This window comes from Triturus cristatus, chromosome 1_2, assembly GCF_964204655.1.
Source record: "Triturus cristatus chromosome 1_2, aTriCri1.1, whole genome shotgun sequence".
NCBI lineage: Eukaryota > Metazoa > Chordata > Amphibia > Caudata > Salamandridae > Triturus > Triturus cristatus.
In genome coordinates this window covers 606,168,555-606,186,704 of record NC_140580.1, presented here as the reverse complement: position 1 = coordinate 606,186,704, position 18,150 = coordinate 606,168,555, and the positions used below count along the sequence as shown (strand labels likewise).

Sequence of the window (18,150 nt, the reverse complement as noted above, 5' to 3'; positions counted from 1 at the left end):
TTATTGGGCTGTGTTTATAGCGCACATAAAAGAACGCTTCATTATTAAGATTTTTAGGCTGTAAAATGTAATTTTGTTTAAAAAAACACAAAGGCTGTTGTAAGAGCCAACCTACATTATGTGTATGGTAATTCTGATAGCATTCTTGATAGTAGCATGGTACTTTGTGATTTTAGAACAATTTTTGTTTGGCTTCAATTTCAGGAAACAGCAAGTTAACACCTCTTTTTCATCAGTTCCAATGTGAGCCTGTGAGAGTAAGGTGCTGCTCTTTAACTTTTACAGAACTGTGTTCTTTGGAGGTAGCTTTGCTATTTCCTTTCACTGCAGAATGGCTGAGCAGAAATATTGTGCCATAGAGCAGCAGGAGGTAGAAGACCAGGATGAGCTGCTCATGGTGCAGGAGTTGGAGAGGGTAAAAAGCTGAAGGAGTCTGGGTTTGCCCTTTTTCTCATTGTCACCAGGTGAGAAGAAGATCAACTAAAGGATGTTGACCAGTAACCAGAGCTAGAAGGTCATATCGCATGGAACCTGCCAGCAGTACTCCTTGAGAATGACAAGGATGCAGAAGGTTTGCATGGGTGGAAAGGAGGTGTGAGCAGAAGTTGCCGGAGCCTGCTTCAGCAACGTGTTCAGTGGCCACAGCTCCTGACCCTGCAACCCCTTCTACCTCTTTAGCATTGTCTGGACATCCATCACCACTGACTCCATCTGTTCTCTCCTGTGTACCTGCTCCTGGCACAGCGGTGCCTGTCTAACTGTTGCAGTAGGATCGCAATATTGTGGACCAGTACACAAATATTGCTACCAATCGCCTACTATGCCACACAGTAATTGTTCCTGGTGAGAAAGACATTACAATTCACTGTCTCAGTGTTCCTTAGAGATCATGGAATGTCTTTGATTTTCCAGTTGGATATCAAATATTCCAATGCAGCACTGCATCGTCCAGATGGTGTCCACTTTATAACCTATGGAAATCATGTTTTCCTTACAAACCTCAAATCTTGGCTTATCCAACATATTTAATGTTTTTTTGGGCATTTTTAAAGTACCACAGTAACTTCCTAGATTCTTTCATAGAAGTACCACAGTACTCAGTGAACATTTTATAAAGGCATACATTTATAAAACTTTCCCTACCAATACAGATTTAGCTACACTGGCTGATTCCTTTCTCTACTGTACTGCATCAGTAATCACCTGTATTTGACATTATAACGGACAACACAGCAAAAGTGTTAGTCCTCGCTTGGAGGGCTTTGTTTCCTCAGTTTCCTGGCTTCGTGACTTTTCGATATTTGCACGGCTCGAGCTTCCTTCGCGTTGCTGGTCTATCTCTGGGTTCACGTGAGTGGGGGCTTGTGGAGATTGTAAGGGTTTTTGAGGGCTCGTGCCATATAAGGGCTCAAATCCCCCCTGTAATACGCCTGATATTCTGGGGGTTCGGATATATGCTGTTTTATAATACATGGTGGCGCTGAGGAGAGGATAGCCCCTTGAAGTTTGAGTCCTACTAGGATCGGTAGGGGTATAATAGGGGGGGCTTCTCCCATGAATCACCAGCTAATCAATAGGGGCTTCTGGTTTAAAGCGCCAAGATCTTATCACCAAACGCAAGTTTTGGCGTCTAAGCAAATATTTAGAGGCCCCACTTGCAAATTCCACGAAGCTCCTAAACAACAAGATTATATAAAAATCCCGAGGCACACCCAGAGTTTAGAATCCCCTGAGTCCTCAAACCATTTAGATTCGATCCCTCATTATACAGACTCTATTCATTGCTCATACCTCTCTAATAACGCGTTAGAAGGGTTTGCCTGCATGAATTCATCAAGGAAGAAGGGCCGTGGCAACAAAAAGGGTCTTTTTCAACCTAAGCCAACACTAGTGTCATTACAGGATAAGAATAATACCTTAGACACTAATCCAAGCATGGACCCCTTGGATCCTAAGGAGCCTGTAACTCTTGATCTCACTGACCTCTCTGGGGTCAACGATAGCCATAGGGATCCAGCTCTATTCCCAGTACTAGCTGGGGGGATCTTTCCAGTTTTGGATGAGAACCCTCCCCTTTCTTTTAAAAAAAAACGGAAAACGGTTGGGACTTAGTACACCTAATTCCAAAACGCCCCATTAAACAAACTAACAAAAACCAAAGGATTCAAAATACAGGAATCAAAGCAGCGGTAGTCTCTACAAGGGCCCCTAAAATAGCAATAAAAGAACAATTGAAGAAGGCCCCTCTTATTAAAACTACTCCTTCATTGCGTTCTTTTTTCAAGATACTAGATAATCCAACATCAGTATCAGAAATTTTGTCCTCTACAAAAACTTCCCTAGCCATATCATCTGCCCTTCTGTCCTCAATGGAGTCTCCTAACAAGTATCAAGTACTTTTGTTAAATGAGCAAGTGGCAGATAGAGCTTGCCCTACAGTAACGCAGGTAGCTCAGCCTCCCCAGACAGAGAGTCATACATGCTCGCCAATCTCAGAGTCTGGTAACCCCTCACCAGTACTAGATAAAGATTATTCTACGAGCCATGGTATGGGGGTGATATTGGAGGTTTGGTGGCAACACTACTAAATGAGATGAAAATAGGCTTTGCTAAGTCAGAAAAGAACCAACAGAAAATTCAGGCTACTTGTGAAACACTAGAGGGCAAATTTAATGCACTACTGGAAAGGGTAGAGACTGTAGAGACGGCCCTGGAACAAATTAAGGAGGAAGTGCGACTCTGCCAAAGTAGCAACGAAAAAGCCTCGGTCTCCGAGAAAGAGCTACGTGACAAAATTGAGATCCTGGAAAACAACTCGAGGAGGAACAACCTTCGAATAATGAATGTTCCAGAAGCTCAAGAAGGGCAAGATTTAAGGTCCTTTGTAATAGACCTCTTGAAGCAATTCGTTCCCGAAATGGATGGAAAAGATCTAGATAGCGACATCCAGAGGGTCCATAGAGAACCATTTAGATTGAATAAGGATAGAAAAAAGCCACGAAGGATTTTAGTTAACTTTAAATCCTACACAATAAAAGAACGTATTCTGAATAAAGCTCTTATCCCTGGAGTCCTGGCCAAGGATGGTTATAACTATAAAATTCGCTCTGATATCTCCAAGGCTACGTCCGATAGGCAATGGGCTTTAGGGAAATTTATGCAAGATATAAGGGCAGAAGGTGCCACGGTGCAAATGAAATTTCCAGCACTTCTCCGCATAATGTGGCGTAATAAAACATATAACATACGAGATCCACAGGAGGTGGAATTGTTTCTGGAACGCATGAGATCCAATAGAAACACATAGCTTAATGAGCCAAATTGTAAATAAGGCCTCGGTTGCGGTTCTCAAACAGGGCAACTAGGATTGCCCATGACAATGGGGAGGGTTCTCCAGGGAGGGCACAGATTTTTTTTTCTTTTTTTTTTCACTTAAATTATTCTTTGGTGGGGAGCATAGGGGAGAAAAGAAAAAAAAAATACTTGTCCGATATGTAAAATGCACTGCAATCAGGATTAAAAAGAATCTAGTAGAAAGGTAATGTTTGAGTTAAAGATAATAACATGGAATCTGAATGGTCTAAGAACGAAGGGTCGGAGACAAAAGATTTTTGAGTATCTTAAGCAGGCATCCCTAGATATAATTATTTTACAGGAAACCCACCTTCTCAGGGAAGAATGGCTCGAGTGCACAAAGAATGAAAATTGGATTGGAGAAACAGTCTGCACAAACCAGTCGTGTAATATTAAGGGTGTTTCAATTATTTTATATAAATCTCCACATTGCACACTGGTTACGCAGAAGGCAGACACAAAAGGTAGATGGGCCATAGCTAATATTAAATTTCAAGACTGCGCACTTTCTATAGTGGGTTACTATGGCCCTAACACGGACGACCCCGAGCCTTTGTCCTCCTTGTATGCTCAGATGATAATGCTACGCACACCTATTGTTTTGGGAGGAGACTTCAACATCCTTTTAGACCCAAAAATGAATAGACACCCCCCTAGTAAAATTTGTAACTTACCTAAGATGCGGCAATGTTTGTCCACACTTATGGAAGATCTGAGCTTAATCGACATATGGAGAACCAGGGGTAATCAAACAAATAAATATACTTATAAGAACTATAAATATGGACATACCTCCAGAATAGATTTTTTTCTGGTCGATAAAGCATTAAGCAACAGAATTAACCTAGTGCGACATAATCAGGCACATCTATCAGATCCCTCTTCAGTTCAAATAAACATAGGTTGTGGGCTACTTAAGAGTGAAAAGAGGTGGTCACTAGATCGATCTCTTTTACTTGATCCAAAGGTTATTGACAGCTTGAAAATAACAACTGAAAATTATTTTAAGGATAATAGTGGGGGAGAAGTCTCAGATATAACGGTGTGGGAGGCTTATAAAGCGGTTATTAGAGGGACAATAGTCAGCATAGCAGCGGGTAAAGACAAAATTAAGAACTCTGAAATCAGGAGGTTGGAATCAGACTTATTAGAACTACAAATACAAATAGACGGCTCAACATCAGAAGAAGATAAAAAAAACTAATAAATGAGAGTTTGGCAAAGAAACAAGAACTGTCACTTTTTTTAGAGACAAGGATAAGAGAAAGATGGCAAGCTAGCTCTCTAGCTAACTATGAATGGGGAGAGAATTGTGGGAGGCTCTTAGCTTGGAAGCTCAAATCTGATTCCAATAGGAATAAGATAAGCGCCATCCGCAAAGAAAATAGCACTCAGCTGATGGAGGATAAAATAGGCATAGAAGAGGATTTTGAGTCCTTTTTCCAGTCACTGTATGGGGAGGACTTGATTCCTCGGCAGATATCAATTGAAGCTTACCTGAATAAATCTCTAACCCCCAAACTTGATAGTGTTTCCTGCTGTACTCTGAACGATCAGATCACTCAGAAAGAGGTACTAGATATATTGAATAATCTTAAAAAAAATAAAGCGGCAGGCCCAGACGCTCTTCCAAATGAATTCTATATCGTTTTAAAAGATCTATTAGCCCCTGTATTGACAAATCTATTCAATACCATCTTTCTCGAGGAGTATCCAATTCCTAAATCTTGGAACGAAGCCACGATTAGCTTGATCTTAAAACCAGGAAAAGATCCTACTTATTGTGAGTCGTACAGGCCAATCTCGCTTTTGAACTCCGACTATAAAGTGTACAGTCAGATACTGGCCAAAAGACTTGGTTCCCTCTCTAACAAATTAATACATGAAGACCAAAAGGGGTTTATTAGAGGGAGACACTTACATGACCTAACGCACCAGCTGATAGGAGCAATTGATAGAGCAACCCACGAGAAGGTACCTTTAGCATTATTTACCTACGATGCGGCTAAGGCCTTTGACCGAGTTAACTGGTTGTATCTACACCAAGTTATCACATACTACAATCTAGGTCAACACTTTGCTAAGGCGATTGTAAACATCTATACTGCCCCGTCTGGGAAAATATTGGTAAATGGTGCCACAACTAACAGTGTTCAAATTAGGAGGGGCACTAGCAGGGGTGTCCCCTTTCCCCCTTACTCTTTAACTTATATATAGAGCCCCTGGCCAACATGATTCGAGCCTCTAACGATCTTTCCTCCTTTAGTTTTAACAATTGGGAGAAGAGAGTGGGACTATCTGCCGATGACCTGATGGTCTATTCAAATAAGTTAACAGAGACATCTATCATCATGAACGATATGTTGACAAAATTTGGGGAGATCTCTGGGTACCAAATAAACCAACAAAAAACAGAGATCATACAGTGGAATCTACCTCCTTCCCAATACGATTCTAAGAGGGAAATCCGATATCTAGGGATCCAAATTCGAGAAAATATTGATGAAATTGCTCAAGGGAACTTGCTGCTAAAAATCAGAGAAATGAGGAGACTTTTTAAATCATGGTCATGTTTATCTTTATCTTTCATAGGGAGAGTCAATATAATAAAAATGACTATCTTGCCCAAGTTTACTTTTGTTTTCAATGCGATCCCCCTGGAGTTCAACACACTTCAAATAAAGAAGGTCCAAAGCGAGCTAAACTCCTTTATTTGGGCATCTAAAACATCTAGGATAGCCTGGAGAAAACTGAGCCAAAAAAAAATATCGAGGTGGGATAGCTAGTCCAGACCTCTTAATGTATTATAGGGCCTTCCACTTTAAAAACATAAGACATCTCTTTTTAGATTATGCCTCATACCCTCTCTATTGGAAAGCAATAACCAACCATACTAACTGCTTGTACAAATTCGGGCATCCTAGATTCTTCAAAAAAATAAAATTAAAGGTACTGCGAGCAGCATGCAAACTTTGGTCCGACATAAGGAAAATTTGGAACTACCCATATTATAGTTCACAAGCCCCGATATGGAATTCACACGGTACTCCGGAATGTTTGCAAGACTCTTTAGTTCTTCCCTTGAAAAGATCTGGAATAATAGTATGGGGGGATCTCTTAGAAAATGGTATTCTAAAACCATGGGAAGATTTGGTGATGCTAACTATGAATGGAATCTCGAGGTTCAAATTTTACCAATTGACTAACTGGGTTAAATCGCAAGTCATCGGACCAGAGGACTCTATAATTGTAGGGGATGATCTTCATAAAGCCCCGGGAAAGAAAGAAGTCGTGAAGTGGTATTGGTCCCTGGTAGAGAAGAAAAAATCAGATTACGATTTACTGGATTATAAATGGAAGAAGATCTTTCCGGCTGAAGACCTACAACAGGCCTGGCAAGTATCTTATACGTACTTGTGGTATACTACTATTTCAGCACCATTGAGGAAAAATCATTTGTTCACCCTACATAGGTCGTACTGGACCCCAGGGAAGCTTTCCAAAATGAGTATCCAGACAAAGAAAAAATGTCCAAAATGCGGTGAGAAAGAAGCAAATGACATCCATATGTTTTACTCTTGCCCTCAACTTGGTCAGTTCTGGAATGAAGTAGGCAAGCTTATTGGTAAATGCTTAAACCTGGCCTTTAAGGTAAGACCTTTCTCTGTTATATTTGGTATTTTGGGTATCCTAGACTGTGGTGAAATTAATTTGACAAAAAATCAGAAACATCTTTTATTTATACTTATATTGATAGCAAGACGTGACATTTGTTTAAAGTGGATACTTCCTGTTCCTCCACTGATTCACGAATGGGTGGGGTCGGTACACAAATTTAGGTCTTTGGATAAATCTAGAGGAGTATGCAAACGTACCGAGCATTGGGGTCTATGGGACAGTTTTACATGGTAGGGTAGGAAGGGCTGTGCAATGATTTAACACCGCGATCAAAACCGTTGGCTCATAGATACAGGAATCAAAATCTTTGATCTATGGAATCGGTGGTTTTGAAGCATGGCCTCTAACTCTACTCCAAGGGCGCCTAAACTTAAGAGAACCTGATTGCACTTCATTTATCAAGATCGCATAAATGAGGACAATAAAAAAAAGTGTGGTGTAATTAACACAGCTGGCTTTTCATTTGGAAGTGTTTTCTTTAACCAATCATATCATGTTTTTATTCGCAACTGCAGCCTGAGATAGCACTAAGTTTTTATGCCATATAACTTAACAACTCGCCAGTACAAAAGCGCACCCTGATTGTTGGGACCGCATTGTACCTAAATCCTCCTGAGGCGGAAGCCGGGAGTTCTGTCTCGCTCAAATTGAAATCACTGCTTTTAAAAAACTGTATCTCTGTACTTTTAAAAAGCACTTAGCACCCACTCCCTAGCGCTCACCTGCTAACCTCAATCAGCCGATCCAAGCGCTGTCAGGGACAGGAAACGCCTGCTCGCCGCCATCACTCACCTCGAGGAGCCACGGGACACGCCCACTCCTGTTGGCCACGCCCACCCCTCGCCAGTACAAAAGCGCACCCTGATTGTTGGGACCGCATTTTACCTAAATCCTCCTGAGGCGGAAGCCGGGAGTTCTGTCTCGCTCAAATTGAAATCACTGCTTTTAAAAAACTGTATCTCTGTACTTTTAAAAAGCACTTAGCACCCACTCCCTAGCGCTCACCTGCTAACCCCAATCAGCCGATCCAAGCGCTGTCAGGGACAGGAAACGCCTGCTCGTCGCCATCACTCACCTCGAGGAGCCACGGGACACGCCCACTCCTGTTGGCCACGCCCACCACTCCAACGCCCATAACCTCCCCCATAAAACATGTGCCAGCATAGGGAGCGCAGCGGGCGCCGTCAGCGCGCCGTCAGCGCGCCGAAGGCGCGCCAAAGGCAAGCCCGTCTGGGCCCGTCCGGGCCCAGCCGGCCCTAGGCCCAGCCACTCTGCCCTTTGCAGCCCGCAACGACAGGACTTACACTCGCGCGGACTTATTAGCCTTAAACCCCAACAAACAACCCTCCTGCCCGCGCATCCTGATTGGAGATACCCAATTCTCCGGCTGTGACCTCTGCGACCCCGCCAATCAGAACACGGCACCCAAGGGCTTGCACCTAGGCCTACTCAACTGCAGGTCGCTCGTAAAACACTCACACGAAGTGAACCTCTTAATCACAAACAATGCCTTAGACATTCTGTTTCTAACAGAAACCTGGCTCACCCCCAGTAGCGGCCCAGACATCGTTCTAGCACTCCCCCCGGGTACGTTTGTGCTCACTGAACAGGCCAGAGGGGAGGGGAGGTGGACTAGCGATAATTCACAAAGACACCCTCACCTGTAGAACATCTGATGGCAACATCAAGGAATACGAAAGCTGCCACTATACAATACAAATCTCCCCAGTTACCTCGCTGTCAGGAACGCTGGTTTATTGCCCGCCAGGCAATCTAGGAGACTTCCCAAACAAAATTATTGACCAGACGTCCACTAAATGCACTTCCACCACCAACTACCTATTACTAGGAGACTTGAATGTACATTTCTTGGACCCGGATGACAAGCAGGCCAGTGAACTACTTCAGGATTTCACTTCAATGGGCCTTGACCTCAAAAACCCACAGGCCACTCATGAAAGAGGGCAACTGCTTGATCCTATTCTCTCCAATATCCCCAATCTGAGAACTCTTGACCATATCCCCCTTCCCTGGATGGACCACTTTCTGGTCTCCCTAGTATGGAACTTCATCACTCCGCCCCCCTCACCTCCCAAAACCAGAACGTATACCAGACGATGGCAGAAATTGGAACCAGACGTTTGGGCAGCCAAACTTAGGGAAAACGCTCCCTACCCCCCCCCCCACGACACCGTAGCAGGGGATAAAGAATTCAGTACCTGGATTACCCAATCGCTCGACGCTATTCTGCCGAAAACCCACTCCCTGAAACACACTAAGAAAGTTAATCCCTCACCCTGGTATACCCCCGAACTCAACCTTCTGCGTAAGGCCTGCAAAAGGAATGAACGCATCTGGAGGAAGGAAAAAACCAAGGAACAAAAAGAATCATTCCGTACCTCTGTAAAAACCTACAAAAAAGAGCTCCGTAACACCAAAACTAGCTTCTACGAGAACAGAATTAAAAACGCTGCCTGCTCGGCCCATGAAACCTACTCAGTTCTTAAAGAACTCCTCCACGCCCCTGACCCCCCACTTAAACCCCTCGATCCCAAAGAAGCTGAATTTAAATGTAACAACTTAGCCACCTTCTTTGACGAGAAGATTCAAAAAATTCTTCTTACCATACCCCCCCCCGATCAGGCCCACACAGAGCAGGATCGCACTACCACCACCACCTATCCTCCTCCGCTGTTAGCCCAACCCCAACCTTCCCTGGACGCCTTCGGCCCCGTAACATCAGAAGAAGTAGGAGCAACGCTGGCCTCAATCAAAAGTGTCTCACCCCTCGACCCTGCACCCCTCCATGTTCTAAAAAAAGTGTCGAGCACTATCATCCCTCCCCTCACGGCCCTGATCAACTCCTCTCTCTCGGAGGGCATAGTCCCCCCCAGCTGGAAAACGGCCGCAGTCAAAGGTCTATTAAAAAAACCCTCCTTAGATCCGCTGGACCTCACCAATTATAGGCCCATATCCCTTCTCCCTGGAAATAGCAAGATCGCAGAGAAGCTGGTAAACAAGCAATTATCGCTTTTCCTAGAAAGTAACAACCTCTTAGCGGTCTCCCAAACAGGGTTCCGTCCAGGTCATGGCACGGACATCGCCCTCCTGGCAGCGGTGGAGAAGGCCAGAAGCATTCTGGACACAGGAGGATCAGTGGCAGTGATCCTCCTGGATCTCAGTGCGGCCTTCGACACTGTAGACCATCCCACCCTAATCCACCGTCTGGGAGAGATCGGACTAAAGGGTACGGCCTTGAAATGGCTAGAATCCTTTTTATCAGGACGCTCCTTCCAGGTGCGGGAAAACGACAGCTGCTCATCCACCTTCCCCCTCCGGTGCGGAGTACCACAGGGCTCATCCCTTAGCCCTACGTTATTTAACGTGTACATGGCCCCACTGGAGAAGAGGGTCAGCTCGTTCGGCGTGTCAGTTATCAACTACGCCGACGACACTCAGCTGGTCGTAACCCTTTCACACCCCCACCACGCCCCATCCGATCTCCACAGCTGCCTCTCTGAAGTACACCGATGGATGAATCTCTCCTCACTGAAACTGAATGGGTCCAAGACTGAGATCCTCTTGATGGGCCACAAGGGGCCCTCTCTACCATCTCACCTTTGGCCCAGTTGCCTAGGTGACCCTCCCGCACCCAAGGAAGAGGTCAAGAGCCTTGGTATATGGATTGAAAAGGACATGAGCTTCAATACTCAGGCTAAAAGAACGGCAGGGACATGTTTTGGGCTTCTCAGAGCATGCAGGAAGATCTTCCCCCTGCTCCCCAATACCGCTAGGAGGCTCCTCATTCAGGGTCTAATCCTGGCAAGATTAGACTACTGTAACGCCATCTACCTGGGAGCCCCCGAAGCCACCCTGAACTCGCTGCAAAAAGTCCAAAACGCCGCCGCCCGCCTACTCACGGGCACACCTGGAAGATCCTCCGCCAGGCCGGCTCTTAAATCCCTCCACTGGCTCCCAGTCAGAGAAAGGGTCATCTTCAAGGCCCTCTGTCTGGCCCATAAAACCCTCAACAATAACGGCCCCCCTCTTCTCAAAGAACTCCTTACCCCATACAAAGCGGAGAGAGACCTGCGGTCTAGCGTAGAAAATCTTATAGTAGTTCCTAGAGTCAAAAAAGCCAAGACCGGTGGCCGTCGCTTCTCGGTTCACACGGCCAAACATTGGAACCATCTACCACAAAGACTCAGGACAGAACCGAACTACCTCCAGTTCAGAAAAACTCTAAAGACCCTCCTTTTCCCGCAGACATAATTCCATCAGACGGCTGAAACCCCTGGAGAAACAGGTCAGCGCTGGGATGCTCCTTGAGTTACTACGCGCTTTATAAAACCATTAAATAAATAAATAAAATAAATAAACTACTGAACTAATTCACTTCAAACCCAAAAAGGTTCATCTACACACCACAATCTATATTCCTGCCAAATTTAAATAAAATTCTGCCATTTCTGCACTACAGGCAAGTACAAAGTCTGTGGAAGATGCATTGGTGGAAAAACCTGTTTTGGAACACCCTGTTTATCCTCTGTAACCCTTTAACGAATCACCACAAAACTTTCCATCATCAGCCAATGTAGAAAAAGCAATAGGGCTGCAAAGCTTCACAAAGATTCCTCAAACAGGGGCTAAGTCACACACTGTAAAATCTAATCCAGTAGCTTTAACTTCCGGAGTGCAACAAGGTTAAATTTTGAGCCCTTTGCTCTTCAATCTTTATGTCTGCCCATTGGCCGATATTGCGGAGAAGTCTGGATTGACCATTTTTTCCTAAGCAGATGATTCTCAGATAATCTTTTCTCTTTCGGCCCCACAGCATCAGCTCCAGCTTGGACTGAGTAAGATTTCTCAGTGGATGTCCAGCAACACCTTGAAGATGAACAGCTCGAAAACTGAGGTTCTCATTTTGGGAAACAATCCAGAACTCTGGGTCATTACCCATTGGCCTGACTCTCTGGGACCTCTACCTGCTCCAGTCCCAAAAGTCAAAAATCTGGGCTCCACTATAGATAACAATCTTTCCCTTAAAGCCCAGGCGTCTGTGGTCATCGCAACCTGCTTTGCTGTCATTAAGTAGCTAAAAAAAATCCTCTGGTTAATTCCTCCAGCTGCCCAAAGAACGGTAATGCAGGCCCTGGCAATTTCCAGACTTGATTATGGCAACGTTTTGTACCTGGGTGCTGATAAATCTTCCGTCCATCGCTTACAGCTTATACAAAACGCAGCACCCGCCTTCTTTTTTGGCTGCCTCGTCAGACCTCAACCTCCCCTTTGCTCCATCAACTCCATTGGCTCAGGGTGAACAAACGTGTTGAGTTTAAGGCCTTGTGTTAAATGTTTAGGGCCAAACATGGCTTTGTGCCCTCTTACCTACAAAGTCTGGTCAAACTTTATGTGCCCACTCGACAGCTGAGATCGGCAAGCCTCTCTCGGTTCTCTGTTCCCAGAGTCCTCCTTACCCGTATGAGAGGTCGCTCTTTCACCTATCTTGGCCCCAGACTGTGGAATTCTCTTCCTTTGAAAATTAGGTCGTGTCACTCACTCCTAGCATTTCACAAAAAATTAAAGACCTTCATTTATAATCAAGTTTAACTTCCCTTTGCTCCCTTCTGCAACTTGTGGCTTACGTCTGGTCCTGCTTAGCGTTGGGAAACCCTGTTGGGTAGTTGTGCACTTAATAAATCTTTATAAATACAATAAAAATAAAGAAGTCATTAGCAAGCACAAATCCGAGGAATTATATGCTGCCACAAATACATATTTGCTACCCGCTCCAGATCTAGTTAGCTGGTGTACTACCTATCTGCTTGTAGATTGACACACCCTATATTTCTAAAATGACAAAATGTCAACAGTGTATGTTGTGCAGGCTAGCATAGGGCATAAATATATGATACTGTATATGAGTGTTTATTAATTCAAAGGCAATAACTTATGAGTGACTTAAAAGTATTGTGTGCATTTAGTGTTCAGGCTGGAGACAATATTAGAACTACACAGAATAATTAATTTAGACTTTATCCTAAGTCCAGAAAACGTCTTGTAGACATAGAATCAATAAGGACATATTTACTAGGACTGTCATGTAACCAAACCTCAAAACCAAGGCTCTGTGTGGGAAGCTGCTAATTAGTAGTCATGCAGTTGGGTCAATGGTGGTAGACCAAATCTACTATACCAGTACATCTTGGTTCTGTAGGAAAGTTTCTGATAAAATGTCCTAATTATGCAATTCAAATGAGGCACATTCCAACCTTCATTTATTTTTGTGTTACCCCTCCTCTTGAACAGTCTATGATCCAATTTCAAGATCAAATGTGTACGGTCAGGGCAGAGATACCAGATTTGCCTATACGTATAGCTATTTGTGGTTATTGCTCATCATAATCATTATCAATTAATTCATTACACACCTTACTATCATGAAGGCTTCCATGTGCAGTCACAATTATGGGCACCATAAAGATTAAAACAAGTACATTCTCAATGCCCTTCTGAATCAGGAGAAATGTTAATTAAGGCCAACAAGACCTGGCATATTATTCCATAGAGTCGCTGTTAATTATCTCCAGAGCAAATATTATTCTACCAGAGGAAGACAAAGTGGGTAGCACAGCTGTAGTGGTCTTTTAAGCATTCTGGAGCCAACTCAAAGAGCACTTTATGAATCATTTTTAGAGAGTTGAACTGAATCTTTTACCTTAAAGGGAACCAATGTAATTCTCGTCTGTGATAAGTGTAAGGATTTATTGGGAGAAGGTTCATTACTGCTCAATGGGCTGTTTTGCAAAACTTGAATTTATGAATATTCGACTTTAGAGAACCCACGATAGTGGCTGCTAAAATAAACTAGTTTTGCACCCAATTTCTATAATAGCTATGTGCTTCTCTTCCAACAATTTTTCTTTTTTTTTTTTTCTTTTTTTTTTTTTTATTGAAACATATCTAGAGATACACAATGCAGATCCATACGGTGTCAAAAACATGAACAAAAGACACAGAGAGCAATAAAGCAACCAACTTAAAAATTAAAGACAATGAAGAATTACATTATTATTTTAAGAGGATCCCAGAGCTATTTATATTACATTGCCACAGTTTCAACGTAGATTTCCCTAAGTTAGTACCCTAACCTTATCCCCTCCTCTACTCCATCCTAGCTTCCCTACTCCATTCAGCCATAAATGCCCAGATCTTCCTCCCCCTAGCTCTGGCCTGTCTGCCTCGGCATGCATAAAGAGATAACTCTTGCTTATATATTCCCAACATTCTGGCAAGCCATATATGGAAACTTGGTGGCTCAGCATCTTTCCATCTTGCAGCTAACAATATCCTAAATACCGCAGCCCCTAAAAACAGACCATATTCTTGTTCAGAACTAAGAGCCAATGAGCTATCAAAGCCAACAAGCAGCAGAGTTGGTGTTATTTTGAGCCTACAGCCAAACCGAGATTCCCAAAAGCGCAACAAACCTTCTTTCAAGGGGGTGAGCTTCTCGCAATCAAAAAACATATGAAGCAGGGTAGCAGGTCCTATCCCACATCTCGGACACTTATCATCAGCCCTTTTTCCCCATAAGAATAATTTAGCAGGAGTAAAGTAAAGATTAAACAATGTTTTATATACTTGAGCTTTTAAGCTCGAGGATACCAAAATATTTGAAGATAGGGAAAGGCATTTATAAATATCCACATCTGGGTTCCCCAACTTAATTACCCAGGATGCCTCTGTCTTCCAACAATTTCTCAAGGTGTTTGAGGAGTGGAAAGTGATGGCTGTTATATGAGATAGGTGAGTTAACTTGTTAGTGTAGAGAGACTCTGTGATCACAAATCATCTTCAAATTTTTAATCCTGTCCCAGGGTGGTAAAATAATGTTTCCCTTCTTAAAGATTGTAAGAAAACCCACACCTTGTTTCTACCTAAAGCAAGATTTAATCAATAAGCACTCAATCCCTTTCATTACAGCAGAGGAATCCTAAAACTATCCAGTTATGGTAGATACTAAAAACCTCTGTTACTCTCTTCGCACTGAGAAACCGGCCTGGTTAAATAAGTAAAATACCATCTGGATATCGTTGGTGTAGTTGTATAATTTTGATATGAGGGAACAAAGGACGTCATGGAGTGGTTTACCTTAAACCTTCACAGAAACTGGGACAAATTTGAGCCCTGTGGAACTTCAAAATTGACTTTTCTAAGGGGATAGATCACAAATACCTTAGTAGACCTACCCTCTAAAAAAGATATGAACCGCTTCACAATCATCTTTGACAGCCCCACCATACCCCTATATCCATGACAGAAAATGGACACCATCTCTAGCTTGAGCTACTCCATCTATATTTATAGGTTAATCCCGTCTCTAATATACCCTATGAGAGACCTTTGTTTCCCGGTTCACATTTAAAAAAAATATATACATATAATTTCACTGAACCTTTGACAAATAAAGATTGTTTCATTCAATTCTTTAAGGCCACAGAAACGTAAAATGGCAAATTACCAGAGGAACCCAATGGCATTGATCAAGCAACAGCGTTTCTACCCAAGTATGAAAGGGCAGTGTGTTCAGAGAATCCAGAGTTTGTTTTGGATGGATGTTCTTGTAAATTGTCCTGGTAATAATTATTTTTGTGTTCAAAATATGGTTTACACATACCTTGTAATGCACCCAACTATTTGTCTCAGTTGTGTGTGCTGCTGATCACATTGCTGCAAAGACTGGAAAAATCACATGCTCACATGCATCCTTCTCAATACTATTTTAACCTAAAACCAGTTGGTTTAAAGCAGGTACTATTTGACAAACTCATTCATGACACCAAAAATGCCACAACACCACTGTATCCTTGAAGTGTGTGGCTCTATATTTACACATGGATATTCATAACTTACCATTACAATGCTTAGAAGTTCAGTTGAAGGGTGGGGTGCAAAGGCTGCAGCATAGAGAAACTTTTCTTGCAGGGTTACTTGATTTTTGTTGCTGAAATCTAGAAACTCCGAAAGAGCTGACAAGGAGGCAGTGGATTGCGCAGCTACTGCAGCATCAATCAGAAAGGGCCTGCACAACAATTCACAAATCAAATCAATATCCCTTTCAGCAAAAGCCAAGCTGAATATGATATCAAAGGCTATGAATGCATTGGGTTTGCATTTTGTAACATGGCTTGGCTGAAATGTAGTATACAAGTATAAAAGAAATTGGGCTATCCACCAATAAGAACCTGGTTATATAACCAAAGGGAACAACAAAGTTCCCAGTGGACTTCAATTTCATCAACAGAGAATAGTACATTTTAAAACAGTAAACAATTGGTCCATAGGTGTTCTTTTGATGGAAATACAGATATGTTAGGAGAACTTAGTAAGTTTAACAGTGAAGAAAATAAACATTCTTTCAAAACGCAATAAGGTAGTTATGGCAGAAAGTGCCCAGTCATTGAAAGATCAACAGGTGTTGTTCAAAAGTTCTGTTGTATTACTGCAGCATTTATTTAGCTTTCAGATCCAATGCTGGGGATATTCAGAAAAATTAGCCCACTCTTGGCCCTGCCTTCTATATTATAGTCTTTTACTTGGGTTCACCAAGAAAAGATAATTATATGTAACAAACTAATGATTTGTAGATGGCACTATGGAGTATTTGTTTTGGCTGTATAAAAATATGCTTTCATACCTTGAGCAGGACAAGAATCTTTAATTTTAATTTGCAGCTGACTGGCAACCAATGATATTCACTTCGTTTTTGTGGCATTCATTTATTATCATCATCACCACCATCAAACATAATACATAAAATCTTCACATTTGAAGTACATATAATAATACTACACAAAATAGATTCAGAATGAATGTAAAATAGCAGATCAGAAATGCGCTTATTCATTAAAAACTATAACAGAGAAACAGAACAACAATGAAAATAAAGAGATACAAAATTTGTAAAAGAAGAAGAGATGTTCTACATCTATTAACACCATGTGACCTCAGTAAAGGGACTAAATACGTTACATGGATAGATCTATAATATTTACAAAGTGTACAAAATGTCCTTGTATTTGGATAGATACATTATCACAGGGATAAATATTAGATGCATCAAATTTTATCCAGCCTGTAGGAAAAGACAAGTAAAGTGTATATAGACCAACCTGCGTCTAGTTAATATTCATTGATCATAGGAGTAGAAACAAAAAGAAAATAGGGCTCCAAACCTGGTCTAGTCTGGTGATTTAATAGTTCATGACCTTTTCTATTCAGGATAAAGCATAATGCAAATTCCTTTGTCGCACAAGCCTCATTTGTGGGCTGAAAAGTCCATGAATATGTGAACTTTTCCAGTCTTCCCGATCAAAACAAAAATTTCCTGCATGTTTAAATCAAGTGGATTTTAGGAATCCCATCAAACTTCAGAAAGCTCATGATAACTTTCCAATTAAAGTTGTTACTGGATTACACAAAATCGTAATCCAGAGTAGTAAAGGAGCTGAACATAGTTGATCTTCCAAGTATTGCCTCCACAATTCATTATGACAAACAAAAGGTGAGGTAGTGTGACCAAGCTACAATAGCCTTGTATAAAAGTTACTTTTAGCTACCTGCAAACCACTTACATTGTCAAAAGCCCAGAAACTGGCCCATAAATATCTTTAGAAATGCATTTACTATTATAACTGTGAATTGTGCAGTTTATCGAGTTGGTATTCAATTTGGTTGGCAAAATGAAAGAACACAGATTGAGTTTGTAATAGCTGTTGTTTCCTAATTTTCAACTGTTCACCCAATTGCTGAAGTTATTAAAACTAAGACCAAGATAGCTAAAGGCCTTAAAGAGTTGTTTTTTTTTGCGGTTATGAACAACACAATCCTTATTTCCAAATTCAAAAAAATTTGCGGCTTTACAAAATTTATATAAAATCTAACATCAAATCATTTATAATATGTAAAAAGAATAATTGGTGGACAGAATGCAGAACAAGGTCATACATTCACCCCAGTACAGAGATCTGGGCCTAAATCCATTGTTTTTTTTGCTTCCCATGCCTTTCCAGGTTGAACCCAGCCATATGCAAATCAGTCTTGGCCCTGCGCCCA

General features: G+C 42.1%; 1 protein-coding gene across 2 annotated transcripts in view; it reads right to left on the bottom strand.

Moving 5' to 3' along the window:
* LOC146867721 (microsomal triglyceride transfer protein large subunit-like) overlaps window positions 1-18,150 on the bottom strand; it is a 374,501-nt gene that overhangs the window by 148,400 nt on the left and 207,951 nt on the right. For both annotated transcript variants that reach the window (XR_014962100.1, XM_085607151.1), the window contains exon 10: window positions 15,949-16,117. Coding sequence is in view for 1 of the 2 variants with exons in the window: in XM_085607151.1 (XP_085463277.1) it covers window positions 15,949-16,117 (169 nt within the window). In the remaining variant the exon portion in view is untranslated. The remainder of the gene's footprint in view (window positions 1-15,948; window positions 16,118-18,150) is intronic.